Source organism: Papio anubis, chromosome 17 (genome assembly GCF_008728515.1).
Source record: "Papio anubis isolate 15944 chromosome 17, Panubis1.0, whole genome shotgun sequence".
NCBI classification, from domain to species: Eukaryota; Metazoa; Chordata; class Mammalia; order Primates; family Cercopithecidae; genus Papio; species Papio anubis.
In genome coordinates, this window is record NC_044992.1 from 1,482,578 (window position 1) to 1,502,841 (window position 20,264).

The 20,264-nt window shown below is 56.0% G+C and overlaps 1 protein-coding gene across 4 annotated transcripts; it reads left to right on the forward strand.

Moving 5' to 3' along the window:
* The first annotated feature begins 1,091 nt into the window (after positions 1–1,091).
* SERPINF2 (serpin family F member 2) lies at positions 1,092–14,033 on the forward strand. 4 transcript variants are annotated; one of them, XM_009189323.4, is made up of 11 exons: positions 1,092–1,849; positions 1,960–2,019; positions 3,884–3,950; positions 4,066–4,104; positions 4,222–4,284; positions 4,594–4,795; positions 5,922–6,065; positions 6,212–6,415; positions 7,230–7,372; positions 11,348–11,552; positions 12,884–14,030. In XM_009189323.4, the coding sequence occupies exons 2-11, from the start codon at positions 2,012–2,014 to the stop codon at positions 13,294–13,296; spliced, it is 1,488 nt and encodes a 495-aa protein (XP_009187587.1). In that variant the 5' UTR covers positions 1,092–1,849; positions 1,960–2,011; the 3' UTR covers positions 13,297–14,030. The 4 variants fall into 4 exon arrangements, with proteins under 4 accessions (XP_009187587.1, XP_003912119.1, XP_003912120.1 ...); XM_003912070.5 differs by lacking the exon at positions 1,960–2,019; XM_003912071.5 differs by lacking the exon at positions 1,092–1,849 and having other exon boundaries at positions 1,864–2,019.
* The last annotated feature ends 6,231 nt before the right edge of the window (positions 14,034–20,264 follow it).

Below are 20,264 nucleotides of genomic sequence, written 5' to 3' on the forward strand. Positions count from 1 at the left end.
CGCTCTGTCGCCCAGGCTGGAGTGCAGTGGCCGGATCTCAGCTTACTGCAAGCTCCGCCTCCTGGGTTCACGCCATTCTCCAGCCTTAGCCTCCCGAGTAGCTGGGACTACAGGCGCCCGCCACCTCGCCCGGCTAGTTTTTTGTATTTTTAGTAGAGACGGGGTTTCACCGTGTTAGCCAGGATGGTCTCGATCTCCTGACCTCGTGATCCGCCGATACTGGATACTGGCGTGGCTCCCCGGCCCGGCCTTTTTCAATGAAGTGGGTCACTGCATGTTTGCCCAGCTGGTCTCCAGCTGCTGGGCTCCAGCGTCCTCGCGCTCAGCCTCCCAGAAATTGTTGGGATTGCGGGTGTGACCCGTCTACGGCCTGGGGCTTGTCTTACTGAGTGAGGTATCCAAAGTGGGGAAAAGTTGAGACAACAGTTTCAGAGGACAGTGAAGTGGGGAAGCAGCCGATGCAGAACAGTGAAGAAACAGGTGTGAAGATTAGGGGAGGCTGATGCAGGGCAGTGAACAGGTGTGAAGTGGGAAGCGGCTGATGCAGGGCAGTGAACAGGTGTGAGGGTGGGAAGCGGCCTGATGCAGGGCAGTGGGGCTGGGTGGTGAGGTGAAGCGGCTGATGCAGAACGGTGAACAGGTGTGAGGGTGGGAAGCGGCCTGATGCAGGGCAGTGAACAGGTGTGAGGGTGGGAAGCGGCCTGATGCAGGGCAGTGGTGAAGTGGAAGCGGCCAATCCTAGAACAGTGGACTCTAGATGTGAAAGGAATTAGGAAGCGGCTGATACAGGAGCAGTGGGCAAAGGTGTGAGTGGGGAAAGTAGCTGATACAGAACAGTAGACAAAATTAATGAAAGTGAAGCGGCTGGTAGAACAGTAAAGTGGAAAGCAACCTAATCTAGAACAGTGAAACAAATTAAAGTGAAGCGGCAATCTAAGGCAATTAATTTCGTGTAAAGAGAGCTTAACCAATCTGAACAATGGAAATTAAAGTCAGGCTTAACCAATCCGGGCGCAATAAATTTCGTCTCAAAGTCGCGTTTCGAATCTTCTGCGGGCTGCCAGGCTTCTGGTTCACACAGCCCCGGGCCAGTTTCCAGAACCCTCGCGCTTGGGTAGGGGAAAGAGACATTGCTCCGGAGTGGCAGGACGGTGGGACAGGCCGAGTCCCTCTCATCTCTCCTCCCTTACCCCCTGCCTTCCGGGCCCAGTCTGAAGGCAGCCACCCCAGATCCCGGGCTTGTGAGGTTGGGGGTGAGCTTCCTATCCCGGGCTCTCTGCACAGGCTCTGTGGCTTCCCCTTTCCTCCCCTCGGGAGCGGGAGGCAGCTCTCGGGGAGAAGAAAGGACAATGGAAGTGAGAATCTGGATGTGACTCAGCCCAGCTCTGTGTCCTTGGGCAGGTCACATGGCCTCTCTGAGCCTGAGCCTGGCTGAACCAGGGATAATCCGCACCTCGTGGGGTCTCTGGAAGGCTTAACACAGTGCTAGGTTCCTGTGCCTTCTGGATCCGCCCTCTTGGCTAGCCAGATCCAGTCTCTTCACCTCTCTCCTCGTGGACTTCCTCTTTCCAGGCTCAGGGGGGACCCGAATATAGGGGGCTCTGTGTGGCTGCCTCAGGATTAGACACCCTGGTGGGAAAGGGGCTTCTGGCTTCAAGGTCAATGTTTAACCGGATGTGCAAGTCAATATTTACAGAAGAGAAGGCAACCTGAACAGGGGTTGGCTGAGAGTAAAGGTCCTGGTGGGAGGGGAGGGGTGAGCTGGGCTGGCTGGAGCCCGGGCAGAGTGTGGGGAGCACCCAAGTGGGACCAGAGGAACGTCGTGTGTGGCAGCAAGGAGCCCGCAGAGGTACAAGGGGAGGGGCGGCTCGGCCTGCTCCTTGGGCGGGAGAGGAGGGAGCTGCCTCCCTGGCTGAGGGGTCTGGGCTGGATTTATTCAGGAGGCCTGTCACTCCCCAGCCTCCTCTGGGACTTGGAAAAACTGGAGCCTGTTCTTGGCAGGAAGATTCTAATGCCCAGGTCGGAGTCGGGGCCCTGGCCAAGGGCTCTTGTGTGGGATGGGGGTGGGGCCGGGGGTGACGGAAGGATCCTCCAGAAGGGTTGGTCCCGAGATGAGGGTGGGCTGGGGGTAGACTGTGAGACCTCCTCTGACTTATCCTCCTGAGACCGACACCTGCCCTTCCCAGAGCCAGCCTGAGGCAGAGTGCAGGTCGAGGCCTGTGATTCTCCTAAATGCAGGGGTGTCTCTGGCCAGAGTCATTCACTGGGCTCCCCTGCTGGGTCAAAAGGCAGCTCTCTGGCCACCTCGCCACCCATCCTGAGACCTCAGGGCCTCACAGGTATGTCCAGCCTTGTGGGCAAGACCTGACCAGCCTGAGAAAGACGGGCTAAATGGACGCAGCAGGCTGGGTAGGAGCTCTGGGCTGGGAGCCGTGTGGTGGAGGCTTCAGGGCAGGCTTCCCAGAAGAGGTGGCCTTGAGCCGAGCTGAGCCGGCGGAGTGCCAAGCATCGTACTCAGGGTTTACAAAGACGGGCTTATTTATTTATTTATTTATTTTATTATTATTATTTTTTTGAGACGGAGTCTCGCTCTGTTGCCTAGGCTGGAGCGCAGTGGCCGGATCTCGGCTCACTGCAAGCTCCGCCTCCCAGGTTCCCGCCATTCTCCTGCCTCAGCCTCCCGAGTAGCTGGGACTACAGGCGCCCGCAACCGCGCCCGGCTAATTTTTTGTATTTTTTTAGTAGAGATGGGGTTGCACCATGGTCTTGATCTCCTGACCTTGTGATCCGCCCGCCTCGGCCTCCCAAAGTGCTGGGATTACAGGCGTGAGCCACCGCACCCGGCCTTATTTATTTTTTTGACACAGAGTCTTGCTCTGTTGCCCAGGCTGGAGTGCAGTGGCATGATCTCGGCTCACGACAACCTCCGCCTCCCGGGTTCAAGCGATTCTCTGCCTCAGCCTCTGAGTAACTGGGATTACAGGCGCCCGCTGCCACACCTGGCTACTTTTTGTGTTTTTAGTAGAGATGAGGTTTCATCACGTTGGCCAGGCTGATCCACCTGCCCTCGGCCTCCCAAAGTGCTGGGATTACAGGCGTGAGCCACTGTGCCTGGCCACAAAGATGGTCACGCCTGTAATCCCAGCACTTTGGGAGGAGGCTGAAGCGGGCAGATCGCCTGAGGTCGGGAGTTTGAGACCAGCCTGACTAACACGGAGAGACCTCGTTTTTACTAAAAAATACAAAATTAGCCGGGCGTGGTGGCACACGCCTGTAATCCCAGCTACTCGGGAGGCTGAAGCAGGAGAATCCCTTGAACCCAGGAGCTGGAGGTTGCGGTGAGCCCAGATTGTGACATTACACTCCAGCCTGGGCAACAAGAGCGAAACTCCATCTCAAAAAACAAACGAAAAAACCCCAAAAGACGGTCTTATTTTGGTCCTCACCATGCATGTGAGAGGAATAAGGGACTTGTGCCACCGTTTTACAAGGTAAGGCCAAGCCCGGCAGAGTTACGGGAAGCGCCAAGGTTCTTTGGCAAGAGGCAGCCTGGGTGCAGATGCAGACCTGACTCACAGCTCAGGGCCTTGAAGAATGAGAACATTTTGTTTTGGTATTTCCCTCCTATTCACCAAAACGCTCTCAGTGCAGGCAATACGAAACACCAGAAACTAAACAGGGGGAAGAAGCCAGGGGGGATGTCCCAGCCCCAGGAGCGGCAGCCGTTGTTGCTGTGTTTGGGGTCTGCTCTGATCCTGGAGCCTGCTTCTTCCCCTTGGCAATCGTGACCCAGGACTTGGTGGTATCTGTGATGGCGTGGGTAGGAGTCCCTGGCGGGCGTGGGGACGTGAGACGGGAACAGAGCTTTCTGTCCCTGCCACAGGAACATGGCGCTGTTCTGGGGGCTCCTGGTGCTCAGCTGGTCCTGCCTGCAAGGTCCCCTCTCCGTGGTGAGGCTGGGCTGAAGTTGAGGTGGGGTGGGCTGGAGGGGGAAGAAGAGGGACGTTGGCGTGGAGGGAGGGCTTGGCTCCGAGGGGCCTCCTATCCTCACCCCTTTCTCCGCAGTTGTCCCCTGTGAGCGCCATGGAGCCCTTGGGCTGGCAGGTACTGGGGAGCGAGGAGCCTGTGACTGGGTGGAAGGCCCGGGGGGTCTCACCGGTGGCTTGGGCAGGGTAGGGGACCTGTGGGAAGGGTCGCTCTCCATCTGCTTCCTTTCTGCAGCTAACTAGTGGGCCAAACCAGGAGAGGGTGCCCCCACTTACTCTTCTCAAGTTGGGCAACCAGGTACAACCAGGTGGGGCTGGGGAAGAGTGGGCGGGGCCAGAGGGAGGAGGGCCCATTGGCAGGGGTCGGGAGCAGGGGCGCGTGGTGAGGCTGAGGCTCTGGAGTGCAGAGGCCGGAAGGGAGAGGGCGGGAAGGACCGAAGGTGGGTGCCAGGCCCCAGAACGCCAGTGCCCTCTGCCTGACGCTCCCTCTCCCCTGGGGCTGGGACAAGGCCCTGCTGTCCTCAGGCACGGGGGCTGTGACAAGACCTTCAACACAGAACCTGGAGCTGAACGCTTGACCTCCCTGACCCCTGATCTGTCCCTGCAGGAGCCTGGCGGCCAGACTGCCCTGAAGAGCCCCCCAGGAGTCTGCAGCAGAGATCCCACCCCCAAGCAGACCCGCAGGCTGGCCCAGGCCATGATGGCCTTCACTGCTGACCTGTTCTCCCTGGTGGCTCAAACGTCCACCTGCCCCAACCTCATCCTGTCACCCCTGAGTGTGGCCCTGGCGCTGTCTCACCTGGCACTAGGTACCCTGGCACCACTTGTCCAGACCAAGAGAGCTGGGAGGCCAGTAGGAACTCAGTACTCAGTGGTTCTCCGTGGTGGTTCCTCCACCAGGGTCACATGGCTGTTTGGTAAAAATGCAGATTCCTAGGCCGGGTGTGGTGGCTCATGCCTGTAATCCCAGCACTTTGGGAGGCTGAGGCGAGTGGATCACGAGGTGAGGAGTTCAAGACCAGCCTGGCCAACATGGTGAAACCCCGTCTCTACTAAAAATACAAAAAAAGTTAGCCAGACGTGGTGGCAGGTGCCTGTAATCCCAGCTACTCGAGAGGCTGAGGCAGAGAATTGCTTGAACCTGTGAGACGGAGCTTACAGTGGGCCGAGATCGTGCTACTGCACTCCAGCCTGGGCAACAGAGCGAGATTCCATCTCAACAACAATAACAACAACAAATGCAGATTCCTGGGCCCCCACCTGTCAGTCTGTGTGAATCAGATCTCAGGGACTGGGCTGGGGAATCTGCTTATTTACAAGTCCTCCTGCTTTTTTTTTTTTTTTTTTTTTTGAGACAGAGCCTTGCTCTGTCGCCCAGGCTGGAGTACAGTGGTGCGATCTCGGTTCACTACAACCTCTGCCTCCTGGGTTCAAGCCATTCTCCTGCCTCAGCCTCCCGAATAGCTGGGATCACAGGCACCAGCCACCGTGCCCAGCTAATTTTCGTATTTTTAATAGAGACGGGGGTTTCACCATGTTGGCCAGGTTGGTCTCGAACTCTCGACCTCCGGTGATCCACCCACTTTTGCCTCCCAAAGCGCTGGGATTACAGGCGTGAGCCGCCGTGCTTGGCCCGTCCCGGCGATTCCTATGCAAACGTTTGACAAGTTTGATAGCTGTACTCTTTCCCACTGTGCTGGAGGTCTCTTTCTGGGAAACGGAAGCCCAGAGAGGGAAGGCAACTTGCGTGAGGTGAGGTCACCCAACCTGTCAGCCACAGAGGGGAGAGTCACGCAGAGCAGATCCGTGGCTGTGGAAGGACAGCGTGTGGTCCCGTGGATGTGCTCGTCACGGGCATCCAGGAGGGACTGGAGTGGGCAGTGGGGGTGAGTAAGGACCCGGCGGCTGGGCCTTAGCCTGTGCGGTGCCCTCCAGGTGCTCAGAACCACACGCTGCAGAGGCTGCAACAGGTGCTGCACGCAGGCTCAGGGCCCTGCCTACCCCATCTGCTGAGCCGCCTCTGCCAGAACCTGGGCCCCGGCGCGTTCCGACTGGCTGCCAGGATGTACCTGCAGAAAGGTAGGCACTGACGGCAGGGAGCTCCCTCAGTCCCGCCCGGGGTGGAGGAGGGTGAGAGAGAGGGGCTGGGCCTCTGGTAGCCAGTGGGAGCGTGGCTGGCTGTGGAGCCTTGAGCCCTGGGAACAGCTTGTACTCCCTCCATGCAGGACTTCCCATCAAGGAAGATTTCCTGGAACAGTCCGAACGGCTATTTGGGGCAAAGCCCGTGAGCCTTACGGGAAAGCAGGAAGATGACCTGGCAAACATCAACCAATGGGTGAAGGAGGCCACGGAGGGGAAGATTCCGGAGTTCCTCTCTGAGCTACCGGAAGACACCGTGTTGCTTCTCCTCAACGCCATCCACTTCCAGGGTGCGCTCCTCCTCCTCTCAGATCCCCCGCCCTGTAGGCTGAGCTGGGACCTGCAGGCCTTTTTGTTTTTTTGAGACAAGTCTCGCTCCTTCGCCCAGGCTGGAGCACAGTGGCGTGATCTCAGCTCCCTGCAACCTCCGCCTCCCGGGTTCAAGCGATTCTCCTGGCTCAGCCTCCTGAGTAACTGGGATGACAGGTGCCCGTCACCACGCCCAGCTAATTTTTGGATTTTAGTAGAGACAGGGTTTCACTGTGTTGGCCAGGCTGGCCTTGAACTCCTGACTTCAGGTGATCCACCCACCTCGGTTTCCCAAAGTGCTGGGATTACAGGTGTGAGCCACCGCGCCTGGCCATGCAGGCTTTGTTCTGAGGGTCTCCTTTCTTCCTCAGTCTGGGCCATGAGGCAGGGGGCTGTCTGGGTCTGGTGGGGACAGGTGCCCAGGAGCCAGATGAGTTGTTCTAGAGAGAATACCCTGGGAACCAATGGTCTGAAAAGATCCAGGAGGAGGTTCCTAGGAGAATTGCAGGGATTGGGGAAAACACAAGCCCAGATTTCAAAAATGCTACGGGAAAGAGACATTATATCAATTGGATGCCAACGGGCATTCCCTGGGGTCTTGGCCTCCTCCGCTCTCTCATCCTTGAATGGATTCTGGGTGGGATGGGCAACGGGCTGGGGGTGCAGAGAGCAAGCTTGTCCCCATCGACGTGACCCCTGCCCTCTGCCCCAAGCCAGTCCCCGTCGACGTGACCCCTGCCCTCTGCCCCAAGCTGGTCCCCAACGACGTGACCCCTGCCCTCTGCTTGGTTTCAGGTTTCTGGAGGAGCAAGTTTGACCCGAGCCTCACCCAGAGAGACTCCTTCCACCTGGACGAGCAGTTCACGGTGCCCGTGGAAATGATGCAAGCCCGCACGTACCCTCTGCGCTGGTTCATGCTGGAGCAGCCTGAGATCCAGGTCACTCTTGGTTGTCCAGCAGGCTGGGCCTGAGGCTGGGAGGTGGGGAAGGCAGTGGACAGGCTGTGGAGCAGGCACAGGGATGGGTGGAGGGTGTCTCGCCTTCTTTGCCGCCATGTCCCCTAGGCAGGCAGTTGCAAAAGGTCCCATGATTGCCGGGCGCGGTGGCTCAAGCCTGTAATCCCAGCACTTTGGGAGGCCGAGACGGGCGGATCACGAGGTCAGGAGATCGAGACCATCCTGGCTAACACGGTGAAACCCCGTCTCAACTAAAAAATACAAAAAACTAGCGGGGCGCGGTGGTGGGCGCCTGTAGTCCCAACTACTCTGGAGGCTGAGGCAGGAGAATGGCGTGAACCCGGGAGGCGGAGCTTGCAGTGAGCTGAGATCCGGCCACTGCACTCCAGCCTGGGCGGCAGAGCGAGACTCCGTCTCAAAAAAAAAAAAAAAAAAAAAAGGTCCCATGATCCCCCCTCCTACCCGGCAGGAGAACTGAGGCCCCAGGCTCTTTGAGGTTCAGTAATTCAGTGAAAATATAGTGGGCATTTGCTGTGTGCCAGATACTGTTCTAAGCACTGGGGTTTTTTTGGAGCATGTGGGAGGCCAGGTCTCTGCTCTTAGGAGGGAGGATACACAGTGCAACAGTGAATGGACATCAACACAGGAATCCCAGGCCGTGGGAAGTGCTGTGGAGGGAGAGCTGAAAAAGAAGGTGATTTTGGCCGGGCCTGGTGGCTCACGCCTGCAATCCCAGCACTTTGGGAGGCCCAGGCGGGTGGATAATACGGTCAGGAGTTCAAGACCAGCCTGGCCAAGATGTGAAACCCTGTTTCTACTAAAAATACAAAAATTATCTGGGCACGGTGGCAGGCGCCGGTAATCCCAGCTACTCCGGAAGCTGAGGCGGGAGAATCACTTGAACCCAGGAGGCGGAGGCTGCAGTGGGCTGAGATTGTGCCACTGCACTCCAGCCTGGGAAACACATTGAGACTCTGATCTGCTCACCTCAGTCTCCCTAAATGCTGGGATTACAGGCGTGAGCCACCATGCCTGGCCTTATTTAGGCATTTTAGAGTGGTAAGGGTGAATTCTGTGAGGAGGGGGCATTGGATTGAGACTCAGGTGACCATTGGTGATAAGGGTTTATTACAAGGGCCCATGGACTTTGGGGCAGCACAGGGACCACCCCATGGCCATGTAGCCACTCAGGGTCTCCGCAGCCCCCAGCCTGGGAGAGTCCACTGGGCCCTCACACAGTGCTCCTTAGAAAGGAGGATCTGATCTGATTGGATTGGATTTCTTAGCATCCTGTGTGAAACATTCCCATTGGACAAACCTCCCTTTTTTTTTTTTTTTTTTGAGACAGAGTCTCGCTGTGTCACCCACGCTGGAGTGCAGTGGCTCGATCTCTGCTCATTGCAGCCTCTGCCTCCCGGGTTCAAGCCATTCTCCTACCTCAACCTGTTGAGTAGCTGGACTACAGGCATGTGCCACCATGCCTGGCTAATTTTGTTTTGTTTTGTTTTGTTTTGTTTGAGACAGAGTTTTACTCTGTCGCCCAGGCTGGAGTGCAGTAGTGTGATCTCGGCTCACTGCAGCCTCTGCCTCCCAGGTTCAAGCAATTCTCCTGCCTCAGCCTCCCGTGTAGCTGGGACCACAGGCGCCTGCCACCATGCCCGGCTAATTTTTGCATTTTTAGTACAGATGGGGTTTCACCATATTGGCCAGGATAGTCTTCATATCCTGACCTCGTGATCTACCCACCTGGGCCTCCCAAAGTGCTAGGATTATAGGCGTGAGCCACGGCGTCCAGCCAATTTTTGTAATTTTTTTTTAGTAGAGACTGGTTTCACCATGTTGGCCAGGCTGGTTTCAAACTCCTGACCGCAAGTGATCCGCCTGCCTCAGCCTCCAAAAGTGCTGGGATTACAGGCGTGAGCCACTGCGCCCAGCTCTGATTGGATAAAATTCCGCGCCAGGCTGTCTCAGGTGTGGCCTCCCTTGCTTCTAGCCAAAATGTGGTCCCCTTGGCCTGGGCATTGATCCCTGGGCCAGACAGCTGTGGCTGAGATGGCCATGTTTGTTAGCTTCACAAGTCAAGTGTGACACAGAGCACAGCCACTTGCCCAGGAAGGAGCCGGAAGCCACTTGGGCAGCCCTGCTGGGAGGGGGCTGTAGGCGAGGCTGGCCGGAGTGCGTCCTGGCTTCCCGGCAGCTCACTCTGAAAGGCCAGTCTGATCCACCTCCCCAGAGGTTTCCCTTTCCTGCTTCCCGTTTTCTCCAGGCTGTGTCCTGCACACTTCTCCTTCATCCTTTGTCTCCTTTCCTTGGGCCTCCTCAGCCTTTCTTGTCCTCAGGCCCTCTGCAGACCCAAACAGCCAGAACCCAGGTCTTATCCTCCCACGGGCAGGGGTTCTCCACACAGGCACTCTGCCTGGAACCCAAGGAGTCACAACTGCAGGAGGCCCTCGAGCCCTGTGGTGTCCACACTGCTTTTGCTGCAGAATCCCTTCAAATGAAATCTTAATGGCCGGGTGCGGTGGCTCATGCCTGTAATCCCAGCATTTTGGGAGGCCAAGGCAGGTGGATCACCTGAGGTCTGGAGTTTGAGACCAGCCTGGCCCAACATGGTGAAAGTCCGTCTCTACAAAAAATACAAAAATTCGGGCCAGGTGAGATGGTGGGCGCCTGTAGTCCCAGCTACGCTGGGAGGCTGAGGCAGGAAAATCACTTGAACCTGGGTGGCACGAGGTTACAGTGAGCTGAGATCACGCCATTGCACTCCAGCCTGGCGCAATAAGAGCAAAACTCTGTCTCGGAAAAAAAAAAACAAAGAAATCTTAAGCCAAATCACAAGTATATAGTACACAGCTGGTCAAAGCTACACAAGAGGCTGAGGTGAGGAGAATGGCGTAAGCCCGGGAGGACATTACTGTGCGGTGACTCACCCACAGAACCCAGGTGTGGTGTGACAGCCAGTGACGCTGTCTGTGGTACATCTGGAGAAGCTGAGACAAGGACAGGCGATGCCTTACGCCAGGTCACAGGGCCAGCTGGTAGCAGGTGAAGACAGAGAAAACCAGCAGGTATTGAGCACTGTCCATGACAGCCGGCTGACCGGGTTGGCAAGTTTTTTTTGAGACGATTTCACTTGTCCACAGGCTGGAGTGCAGTGGCGTGATCTCGGCTCACTGCAACCTCCGCCTCCCGGGTTCAAGCTGTTCTCCTGCCTCAGCCTCTGGAGTAGCTGGGATTACAGGTGCCCGCCACCATGCCCAGCTAGTTGTTGTTTTTTTGTTTTTTTTTTTTTTTTTTTTTTTTTTTTTGAGACGGAGTGTTGCTCTGTCACCCAGGCTGGAGTGCAGTGGTGCACCTTGGCTCACTGCAAGCTCCACCTCCCGGGTTCACACCATTCTCCTGCCTCAGCCTCCTCAGTAGCTGGGACTACAGGCCACCACCTCTGCCACCCAGCTAGTTTTTGTATTTTTAGTAGAGACGGGGTTTCACCGGTTAGCCAGGATGGTCTTGATCTCCCACCTCAATGATCCGCCTCCGGCCGGGCCTCCCAAAGTGCTGGGATTACAGTCTTGAGCCACCGCGCCCGGCCCAGTTGTTGTATTTTTAGTAGAGACAGGGTTTCGCCATGTTGGCCAGGCTGGTCTGGAACTCCTGACCTCAGGTGATCCGCCTGCCTCGGCCTCCCAAAGTGCTGGGATGACAGGCGTGAGCCACCGCGCCCGGTCACACTGCTAGAAACTTTGAAGGCATCTCATTCGGTTACGTGTCCGCCTGCAGTGGGAGAGGTAGTGTGACTCCACCCCTCAGTGAGGACGTGGAGGAGCAGCGGGGTCAGGCACACGCCTGGCAGGATGGCCCGCAGCTCCAGCGTCTGCCTCAGGAGCGTGTGCTGGCCCCCGTCCCCACTTAGCTTCGGGGCTTTCTGGTCCTCATGCTCTTCCCTTCCCTTTTCCGTAGGTGGCTCATTTTCCCTTTAAGAACAACATGAGCTTTGTGGTCCTTGTACCCACCCACTTTGAATGGAACGTGTCCCAGGTACTGGCCAACCTGAGTTGGGACACCCTGCACCCACCTTTGGTGTGGGAGAGGCCCACCAAGGTCCGGCTGCCTAAGCTGTATCTGAAACACCAAATGGACCTGGTGGCCACCCTCAGCCGGCTGGGTAAGGAGGAGGGTGCGGGCCAGCCCCCGAGGTCAGGCTGGGCAGGGTGGGTGAGGAGGAAGCCTCTGGCTGGCAGTGGAGCTGAGTCAGGGCTGCCCTGTGTCCTGCTCTTTTCCAGGGCTTTGAGAGGGGGAGAGGGTTGAATATGAGCCCCTGGACCCTCTGTCCTGGTGCAAGTTGGGGTGGCCCAGAGAATGGGGATCTGCTTTGCTGCCCAAGACCTAGCACTGCAAGGAGAATCTGGGTAGAGAGCCGGGGGTGGCATGTGAGCCTCGCCGGCTCCCCTGGAACGGGAAGGAGGAGAAGCTGGGGTGTCACACTGTTAAAGAAATGCTAGGTGGGGTGGCTCATGCCTGTAATCCCGGCACATTGGGAAGCTGAAGCGGGTGGATTGCTTGAGCGCGGGAGTTCGAGACCAGCCTGTGCAACACGGTGAAACTCCGTCTCTACAAAAAATACAAAAATTAGCTGGGTGTGGTGATGATACTGGGGAGACTGAGGTGGGAGGACCTCTTGAACCCAGGCGGTTGAGGCTGCAGTGAGCTATAATTGTGCCACCGCACTCCAGCCTCAGCAACGGAACTGAGACCATGTCTCAAAAATAAAAATAAAGGCCGGGCACGGTGGCTCACACCCGTAATCCTAGAACTTTGGGAGGCCAAAGCGGGTGGATCACCTGAAGTCAGGAGTTCCAGACCAGCCTGGCCAACATGGTGAAAACCCGTCTCCACTAAAGATACAAAAATTATCCAGCATGGTGGCGCGTGCCTCTAATCCCAGCTACTCGGGAGGCTGAGGCAGGAGAATCGCTTGAACCTGGGAGAAGGAGGTTGCAGTGAGCCAAGGTCGTGCCACTGCACTCCAGCCTGGACGACAGCGTGAGACTCCATCTCAAAAAAAAAAATTATAATAACTAAAATAAATAAATAAAGCATCTATCCTTCAGCCATTTGCTAAGCAGCTGCTGTATGCCAGGTACTGCACCAGGCACTGGGAGCCTACCCTGTGCAAACAGCTGAGTCCAGTGGGGTGGGCAGATGAGCAGTCACATACTTACAAGAGCATAAGCGATAAGACAGAGAGGGCTTCTCTCCAGCTCACCCGGGAGAACACTGAAAATGTGCCTAGGCTGGACTTTAGAGCTGAAGATCAGGGAGGGCTTCCTGGAGGAGGTGATGTTTAAGTTGAGACTTGGAAATCAAACAGGAATGAAGCAGGGATCTATGAGTTCAAGGTGTGCCCTGGCCAGGATCTCAGACACCCTCCCAAGCAGCTCCAGGAGCCTGTGGGGCCAAGGGCAGCTCTGACCAGCCATCTCTGGCCCTGGGCAGGCCTGCAGGAGCTGTTCCAGGCCCCAGACCTGCGCGGGATCTCTGAGCAGAGCCTGGTGGTGTCCGGCGTGCAGCATCAGTGCACTCTGGAGCTCAGCGAGGTCGGCGTGGAGGCGGCGGCAGCCACCAGCATCGCCATGTCCCGCATGTCCCTGTCCTCCTTCAGCGTGAACCGCCCCTTCCTCTTCTTCATCTTTGAGGACACCACAGGCCTTCCCCTCTTTGTGGGCAGCGTGAGGAACCCCAACCCCAGTGCACCACGGGAGCTCAAGGAGCAGCAGGATTCCCCTGGAGACAAGGACTTCCTCCACAGCCTGAAAGCCGGCCCCCGCGGAGACAAGCTCTTCGGCCCTGACTTGAAACTTGCGCCCCCCTTGGAGGAGGATTACCCCGAGCTTGGCAGCCCTAAGTGAGGGGCCGTAGCTGTGGCATCCAGAGTCCCTGCCTGGACCAGCCTCTCCACTCATGTGACTCTTTCCAACCTGCTTTGTGGCACTCGGGCAGGGGCCGGGGGGCTGTCTGAGAGAGGCCATTCTTTCCCAACATCTCTTGGGGAGTTTAGGGCGTGGGGGGTGGGTGGCTGGGCGGAGGGCAGGCATCGGGGAGCCGGGAGCCTGACCCTCATCTTTCTTCCAAACGGGCTCAGAGGGTGTCCTGTGCCGGGGCCTGGGCAGGAGGGAGGTGCTTCTAGTTCGGCCAGGAGACAGGTTAGCTGCTCCCCACGTCAGCTGGGACATCCCTACTTTTGTTTACCAGAGAGAAAGGGAGGGGGAGAGGGCCGCCTTTGGACTTGTCCCGGGACACCGAGGCTAGGGCGGGGAGAGACGGACCCTGGTGGTGGCCCCGGAGGGACAGCGTTGTCCTCAGCCCCGCATGGAACTCGCGTCTGGCACAGCCTGACCGCGGCCTAACCTGCTGAGAGCCCATCAGCCTCCATCCCACCCCCAGGGCCTTGTCATCCCAGGCTTCCCACGGCTCCTCGAGATCCCAACACTGCCAGCATCTCCCTTCCTTCCTCTCTCCTGTCTCCCTCCTCTGCCCGGGAGCTCAGGAGCCGAGTCAGGGAAGGGTCCTATGGGCTCCTTAAGGCTCTTTTGTAAGGTTTTTGTAGTGATTTTTATGCCACCTGAATAAACAATGAATGGGCCTGGCTGGTTTGATGTCACCGTTCTGGGCATGGGTGGGGACAAGTGAGGATGGTGGGGAAGGAGGGGAGGCGGCTGCAGGGCGGACTGTGCTGAGGAACCCTAGGCCCAGCAGGGCGGCAGCCCACACAGTGCCACGTTTGGCCTCTGGCCGCTCGCCAGGCATTCTTCTCCACATGGTCCCCTCTGACCTCGCCAGCCCTCCCCCAGGACCCCTCCACGCCAGCCTGCCTCTGCTCCTGGCCTCTTCTTCTCTCTATGCCTCAGGCAGCCGGCAACAAGGGCGGCTCAGAATAGCGCCAGCCTCCTGGTTTGGGAGAAGAACTGGCAATTAGGGAGTTTGCGGAGCTTCTAATTACACGCCAGCCCCTCTGCCAGGAGCTGGCGCCCGCCAGCCGGGGGCAGGCTGCCGGGAGTACCCGGCTCCAGCTGGAGACAGTCAGTGCCTGAGGATTTGGGGGAAGCAGGTGGGGAAACCTTGGCACAGGGCTGACACCTTCCTCTGTGCCGGAGTCCAGGAGCTGGGGCAGCGTGGGTGGGCACGCTTCCCTGCTGGGGGTGCAGGGTGTCCACGTGGCAGCGGCCACCTGGAGCCCTAATGTGCAGTGGTTAAGAGCAAGTGCCTGAAGGTCAGAGAGAGGCCTGGCATGGAATCTGGCTTCTTGCAGACAAGCAGTGTGGAGAGACAGATGATCAATCAACAAAGAGAAATACGTTGTATGTCCGAGGATACGCTGCCGGAAGAGCGATGGTGAAAGTGAAGTAGGGAAGGGGCAGGGCTGGGAGGAAAAGCCTCGTGAGAAGCTGAGACGGGAGCAGGGCCTTGAAGGGGATGAAGGAGGGCACTACGGAGGTCCTGGCGAAGCGTGGCCTGGCCGAGGAACGGCATGGGCAGAGGTCCTGCCGAGGAGCTCAAGACAGGCGGGATGGTGGGGCTGGAGTGGAGAGAGTGAGCGGGAGGAGGAGGAGGAGTCAGAGAAGAGCTCAGGACAGATCCTTTAGGCTCTAGGGACACGATAAACACTGTGGTTTTTGTCTTGTCAAGTCTGTCCTTTTTATTTTTTTTGAAAAAGTCTCGCTCTGTAGCCCAGGCTGGAGTGCAGCAGTGTGATCTCGGCTCACTGCAATCTCTGCCTCCTGGGTCCAAACAATTCTCCTGCCTCAGCCTCCCGAGTAGCCAGGATTACAAGTGCCCACTATCGGCCGGGCGCGGTGGCTCAAGCCTGTAATCCCAGCACTTTGGGAGGCCGAGACGGGTGGATCACGAGGTTAGGAGATCGAGACCATCCTGGCTAACACGGTGAAACCCCGTCTCTACTAAAAAATACAAAAAACTAGCCGGGCGAGGTGGCGGGCGCCTGTAGTCCCAGCTACTTGGGAGGCTGAGGCAGGAGAATGGCATAAACCCGGGAGGCGGAGCTTGCAGTGAGCTGAGATCCAGCCACTGCACTCCAGCCTGGGTGACAGAGCGAGACTCCGTGTCAAAAAAAACAAAAAAACAAAAAAACAAGTGCCTACTACTGCACCCGGCTAATTTTTGTATTTTAGTAGAGACCAGGTTTCACCATGTTGGCCAAGCTGGGTCTTGAACTCCTGACCTCAGGTGATCCGCCTGCCTCAGCCTCCCAAAGTGGTGTGAGCCATTACGCCCTGCAATGCTTGTCAAGTCTTTCTCAGCATTCCCCTCCTCTCCACTGCAGCTCCCAGCGCCCCGGCCTGGGCCTCATCTTCACTTCCTGGGATCCCTGACATTGCCTGCTAGGCCTTCCCTGTCTCTGGTCTGGCTGCCTTCACTGTAACCTCCACCCAGCAGGTGCCTCTTCAGCACCTCCTGTCAACCCAGCAGCACACCAAGCCCTGGGGATGCAGCAACGAACAGGCAGATGCTGCACTCCAGCCTGGGTGACAGAGCGAGACTCCACCTCAAAACAAAAAGGACCAGATGCAGAAAACAGGAGACGTACTAGGAATGAAATTGGAGAGATTTTGCGATACTGAGTAACTGTGGGGAGGCCTCTTCCAGGGGCCATTTCGCTGAGAGACAGATGGTATGAAGACCTGACCGTTCAGAAACAGGGGAAGAGGCAGCAGCCCGGGCAAAGGCCTTTGGGGCAGGAAAATCCTGGATCACTAGAGAAGCAGAAAGATGGCCAGTGTGACCAGCGCGTGACAAAGTCAGAGAGAACTGGGAAGATGGAGCTGGAGATGCAGGCGGGGCCGGGTCACGAGGGTCCTCGCAGACCACAGCAAGGGTTTGGATTTTTTTCCAGGCAGAAGCGAAGCTGCTGAAGGGGGTTTTCCTTTACAATTTTTAGTTGAAATATAATCTGCAGGGCCGGGCGCGGTGGCTCAAGCCTGTAATCCCAGCACTTTGGGAGGCCGAGACGGGTGGATCACGAGGTCAGGAGATCGAGACCATCCTGGCTAATACGGTGAAACCCCGTCTCTACTAAAAAAATACAAAAAACTAGCCGGGCGCGGTGGCGGGCGCCTGTAGTCCCAGCTACTACGGAGGCTGAGGCCGGAGAATGGCGTGAACCCGGGAGGCGGAGCTTGCAGTGAGCTGAGATCCGGCCACTGCACTCCAGCCTGGGCGACAGAGCGAGACTCCGTCTCGAAAAAAAAAAAAAAAAAAAAAAAAAAAAGAAATATAATCTGCAAAGTACACAAGTCTTAACTATTTGTAAAGCTTAATGACTGTTTCCATGAACCAAATACTGCTGTGCAACCATCACCGGCTCAAGAAATAGAACCTTCTCCTGACTGCCAGTAACACAGTGGCTCAGCGCAGACACAGAACTCTTCGGACTTCCCGTAACACGGGGTTTTTTTATTTTGTTTTGTTTTGTTTTTAAGAGGCAAGGTCTGTAATCCCAGCACTTTGGGAGGCCGAGACGGGCAGATCACGAGGTCAGGAGATCGAGACCATCCTGGCTAACACGGTGAAACCCCGTCTCTACTAAAAAAAAAATACAAAAAACTAGCCGGGCGAGGTGGCGGGCGCCTGTAGTCCCAGCTACTTGGGAGGCTGAGGCAGGAGAATGGCGTAAACCCGGGAGGCGGAGCTTGCAGTGAGGTGAGATCCGGCCACTGCACTCCAGCCTGGGTGACAAAGCGAGACTCTGTCTCAACAACAACAACAACAACAACAAAAAAAAAAAAAAAAAAAAAAAGGAGGCAAGGTCTGGCTCTGTCGCCCAGGCTGGATGGAGTGCAGTGGTGCGATCACAGTTCACGGCAGCCTTGACATCCTGGGCTCAAGCGATCTTCCTGCCTTGGCCTCCCAAATGTAGGGATTATAGGCATGAGCCACTGTGCTTGGCATTTATTCATCTTTCATGTCAAGCAGGCAATTGAATATTTGATCAGGGATAGAATTGTCTTTTTGGGGGTACACAGATGCATTTAATGTCATGGAACTGGGCCGGGCGCAGTGGCTCACGCCTGTAATCCCAGCACCGTGGGAGGCCGAGGCGGGCGGATTATAAGGTCAGGAGTTTGAGACCATCCGGGTCAACATGGTGAAACCCCGTCTCTACTAAAAATACAAAAATTTAGCCAGGTGTGGTGTGCGTGCCTGTAGTCCCAGCTACTCGGGGAGGCTGAGGCAGGAGAATTGATTGAACCAGGGAGGCGGAGGTTGTAGTGAACCGAGATCATGCCATGTGCTCCAGCCTGGTTGACATGAGTGAGACTCCGTCTCAAAAATAAACAAAAAAGCCGAGAGCAGTGACTCACGCCTGTAATCCTAGCACTTTGGGAAGCCAAGCCAGGCGGATCACGAGGTCAGGAGATCGAGACCATCCTGGCTAACACGGTGAAACCCCGTCTCTACTAAAAATATGAAAAATTAGCCAGGCGAGGTGGCGGGCGCCTGTAATCCCAGCCACTCAGGAGGCTGAGGCAGGAGAATGGCGTGAACCCGGGAGGCGGAGGTTGCAGTGAGCCAAGATCGCGCCACTGCACTCCAGCCTGGGCGACAGAGTCAGACTCTGTCTCAAAATAAATAAATAAATAAAACAAAAAAACAGTCACGGAACTGATGGAAATTGCCTAAGGGGAGATGTAGAAGAAAAGAGGTCCCAGGATCGCCAGCAGAGGAGGCAGAAAAGGTAAGGTGTGTGAGGTGGCAGAAAAAGGGGAGAGTGTGGACAGTGAGGGTTTCAAGAAGGAGGAACTCTCTACTGCCCCCTGCCAAGGACGGAGGTGTCCACTGCCAGTTGACACGAGGTCACCCATGAACTTGGTGACAGGAATTTCAGTGGAGAAGTGAGCACAGACACAAACCTGGGGTTGGAGGAAATGGGAGCCGAGGCAGCGTAGACATTAGAGGAAGCTGCTCCTATCAGAGCGGCTCTGAGGGAGCACCGAGAAATGGGCGTTGGCTTTAGGGGATGTGGTGTCAAGGAAGTGTCTCTTAAAGAAGTGGGGGGTCAGGTGCGGTGGCTCACGCCTGTAATCCCAGCACTTTGGGAGGCCGAGGCGGGCAGATCATGAGGTCAGGAGATCAAGACCATCCTGGCCAACATGGTGAAACCCCCGTCTCTAGTAAAAATACAAAAAAGTAGCTGGGCGTGGTGGCTTATGCCTGTAATCCCAGCACTTTGGGAGGCTGAGGCGAGCAGGTCACTTGAGGTCAGGAGTTCGAGACCAGCCTGGCCAACATGGGGAAACCTCATCTCTACTGAAAATACAAAAATTAGCCAGGAGTGGTGGCACGTGCCTGTAATCCCAGCTGCTCAGGAGGCTGAGGCAGGAGAATCACTTGAATCCGGGAGGCAGAGGTAGCAGTGAGCCAAGATGGTGCCATTGCACTCCAGCCTGGGGGACAGAGCGAGACTCCATCTCAAAAAAAATAAGAAAGCGCGGAATGGAGGATGTTTGAAGGCTGAGGAAGGATCCTTGAGGGCCGGACACGCTGACCCTGCAGGAGAGGACACATTCTTCTCACAGGGGTCGGACAAAAGAGAAATCTTTATAATTGATGATTTTAAGATTTTTAGTTATTATTCTTTTTTATAGAGACACGCATTTTTCACCATGTGGCCCAGGTTGGTCTCCAACTCCTGGGTTCAAGTGTGCTAGGATTATAGGCATATAGGCATATAAGCTGAGCCACCACACCTGGCCCAGAACCTTTTTTTTTTTTTTTTTTTTTTGAGACGGAGTCTCGCTCTGTCACCCAGGCTGGAGTGCCGTGGCTGAATCTCAGCTCACTGCAAGCTCCGCCTCCCGGGTTCCCGCCATTCTCCTGCCTCAGCCTCCCGAGTAGCTGGGACTACAGGTGCCCGCCACATCGCCCGGCTAGTTTTTTTTTTTTTTTTTGTATTTTTTAGTAGAGACGGGGTTTCACCGTGTTAGCCAGGATGGTCTCGATCTCCTGACCTCGTGATCCACCCGTCTCGGCCTCCCAAAGTGCTGGGATTACAGGCTTGAGCCACCGCGCCCGGCCCAGAACCTTTACTAAGGATTTATTAAAATGATTTACTTATTTGTGAATAGGTATTTTTGTTCACATGGTTCACAACTCAAAAGCAACAAAAAGCACCCAGTGAAAAGCCTTCGTCTCATTCTGATTTCCAGTTAATGGATTCTACTCTTGAGATGCAGTGTTTTTAATCTCTTTTTTGTATCCTTTTGGAAACAGTATTGTGCTTTAAAAAGCAAATACAGGCCGGGTGTGGTGGCTCACCCCTGTGATCCCAGAACTTTGGGAGGCCGAGGCAGGCAATCACCTAAGGTCAGGAGTTCAAGGCCAGCCTGGCCTATATGGTGAAACCCTGTCTGTACCAAAAAAAAAAAAAAAATTAGCCGGGCGTGGTGGCGGACTCCTGTAATCCCAGCTACTCAGGAGGCCGAGGCAGGAGAATCACTTGAACCTGGGAGGCAGAGGTTGCAGTGAGCTGGGATTGCACCATTGTACTCCAGCCTGGGTCACAGAGCAAGGCTCTGTCTCAAAACAAAAAAGAAAGAAAAAAGAAAGAAAAAAAAGCTAATACAAATACACATATACAATAGGCAAAACTGTAATATTTTATTTTATTATTTTTTTTTTAGTAGAGACAGTTCACCATGTTGGTTAGGCTGGTCTCAAACTCCTGACCTCAGGTGATCCGTCCGCTGTAGTCTCCCAGTTGTTAGGATTACAGGCATGAGTCACCACGCCCGGCCTAAAATTATAAACATTTTAGAAGAAAGTATAGATGAATTCCTTTGTGATCTCGGGGAAGAAGATA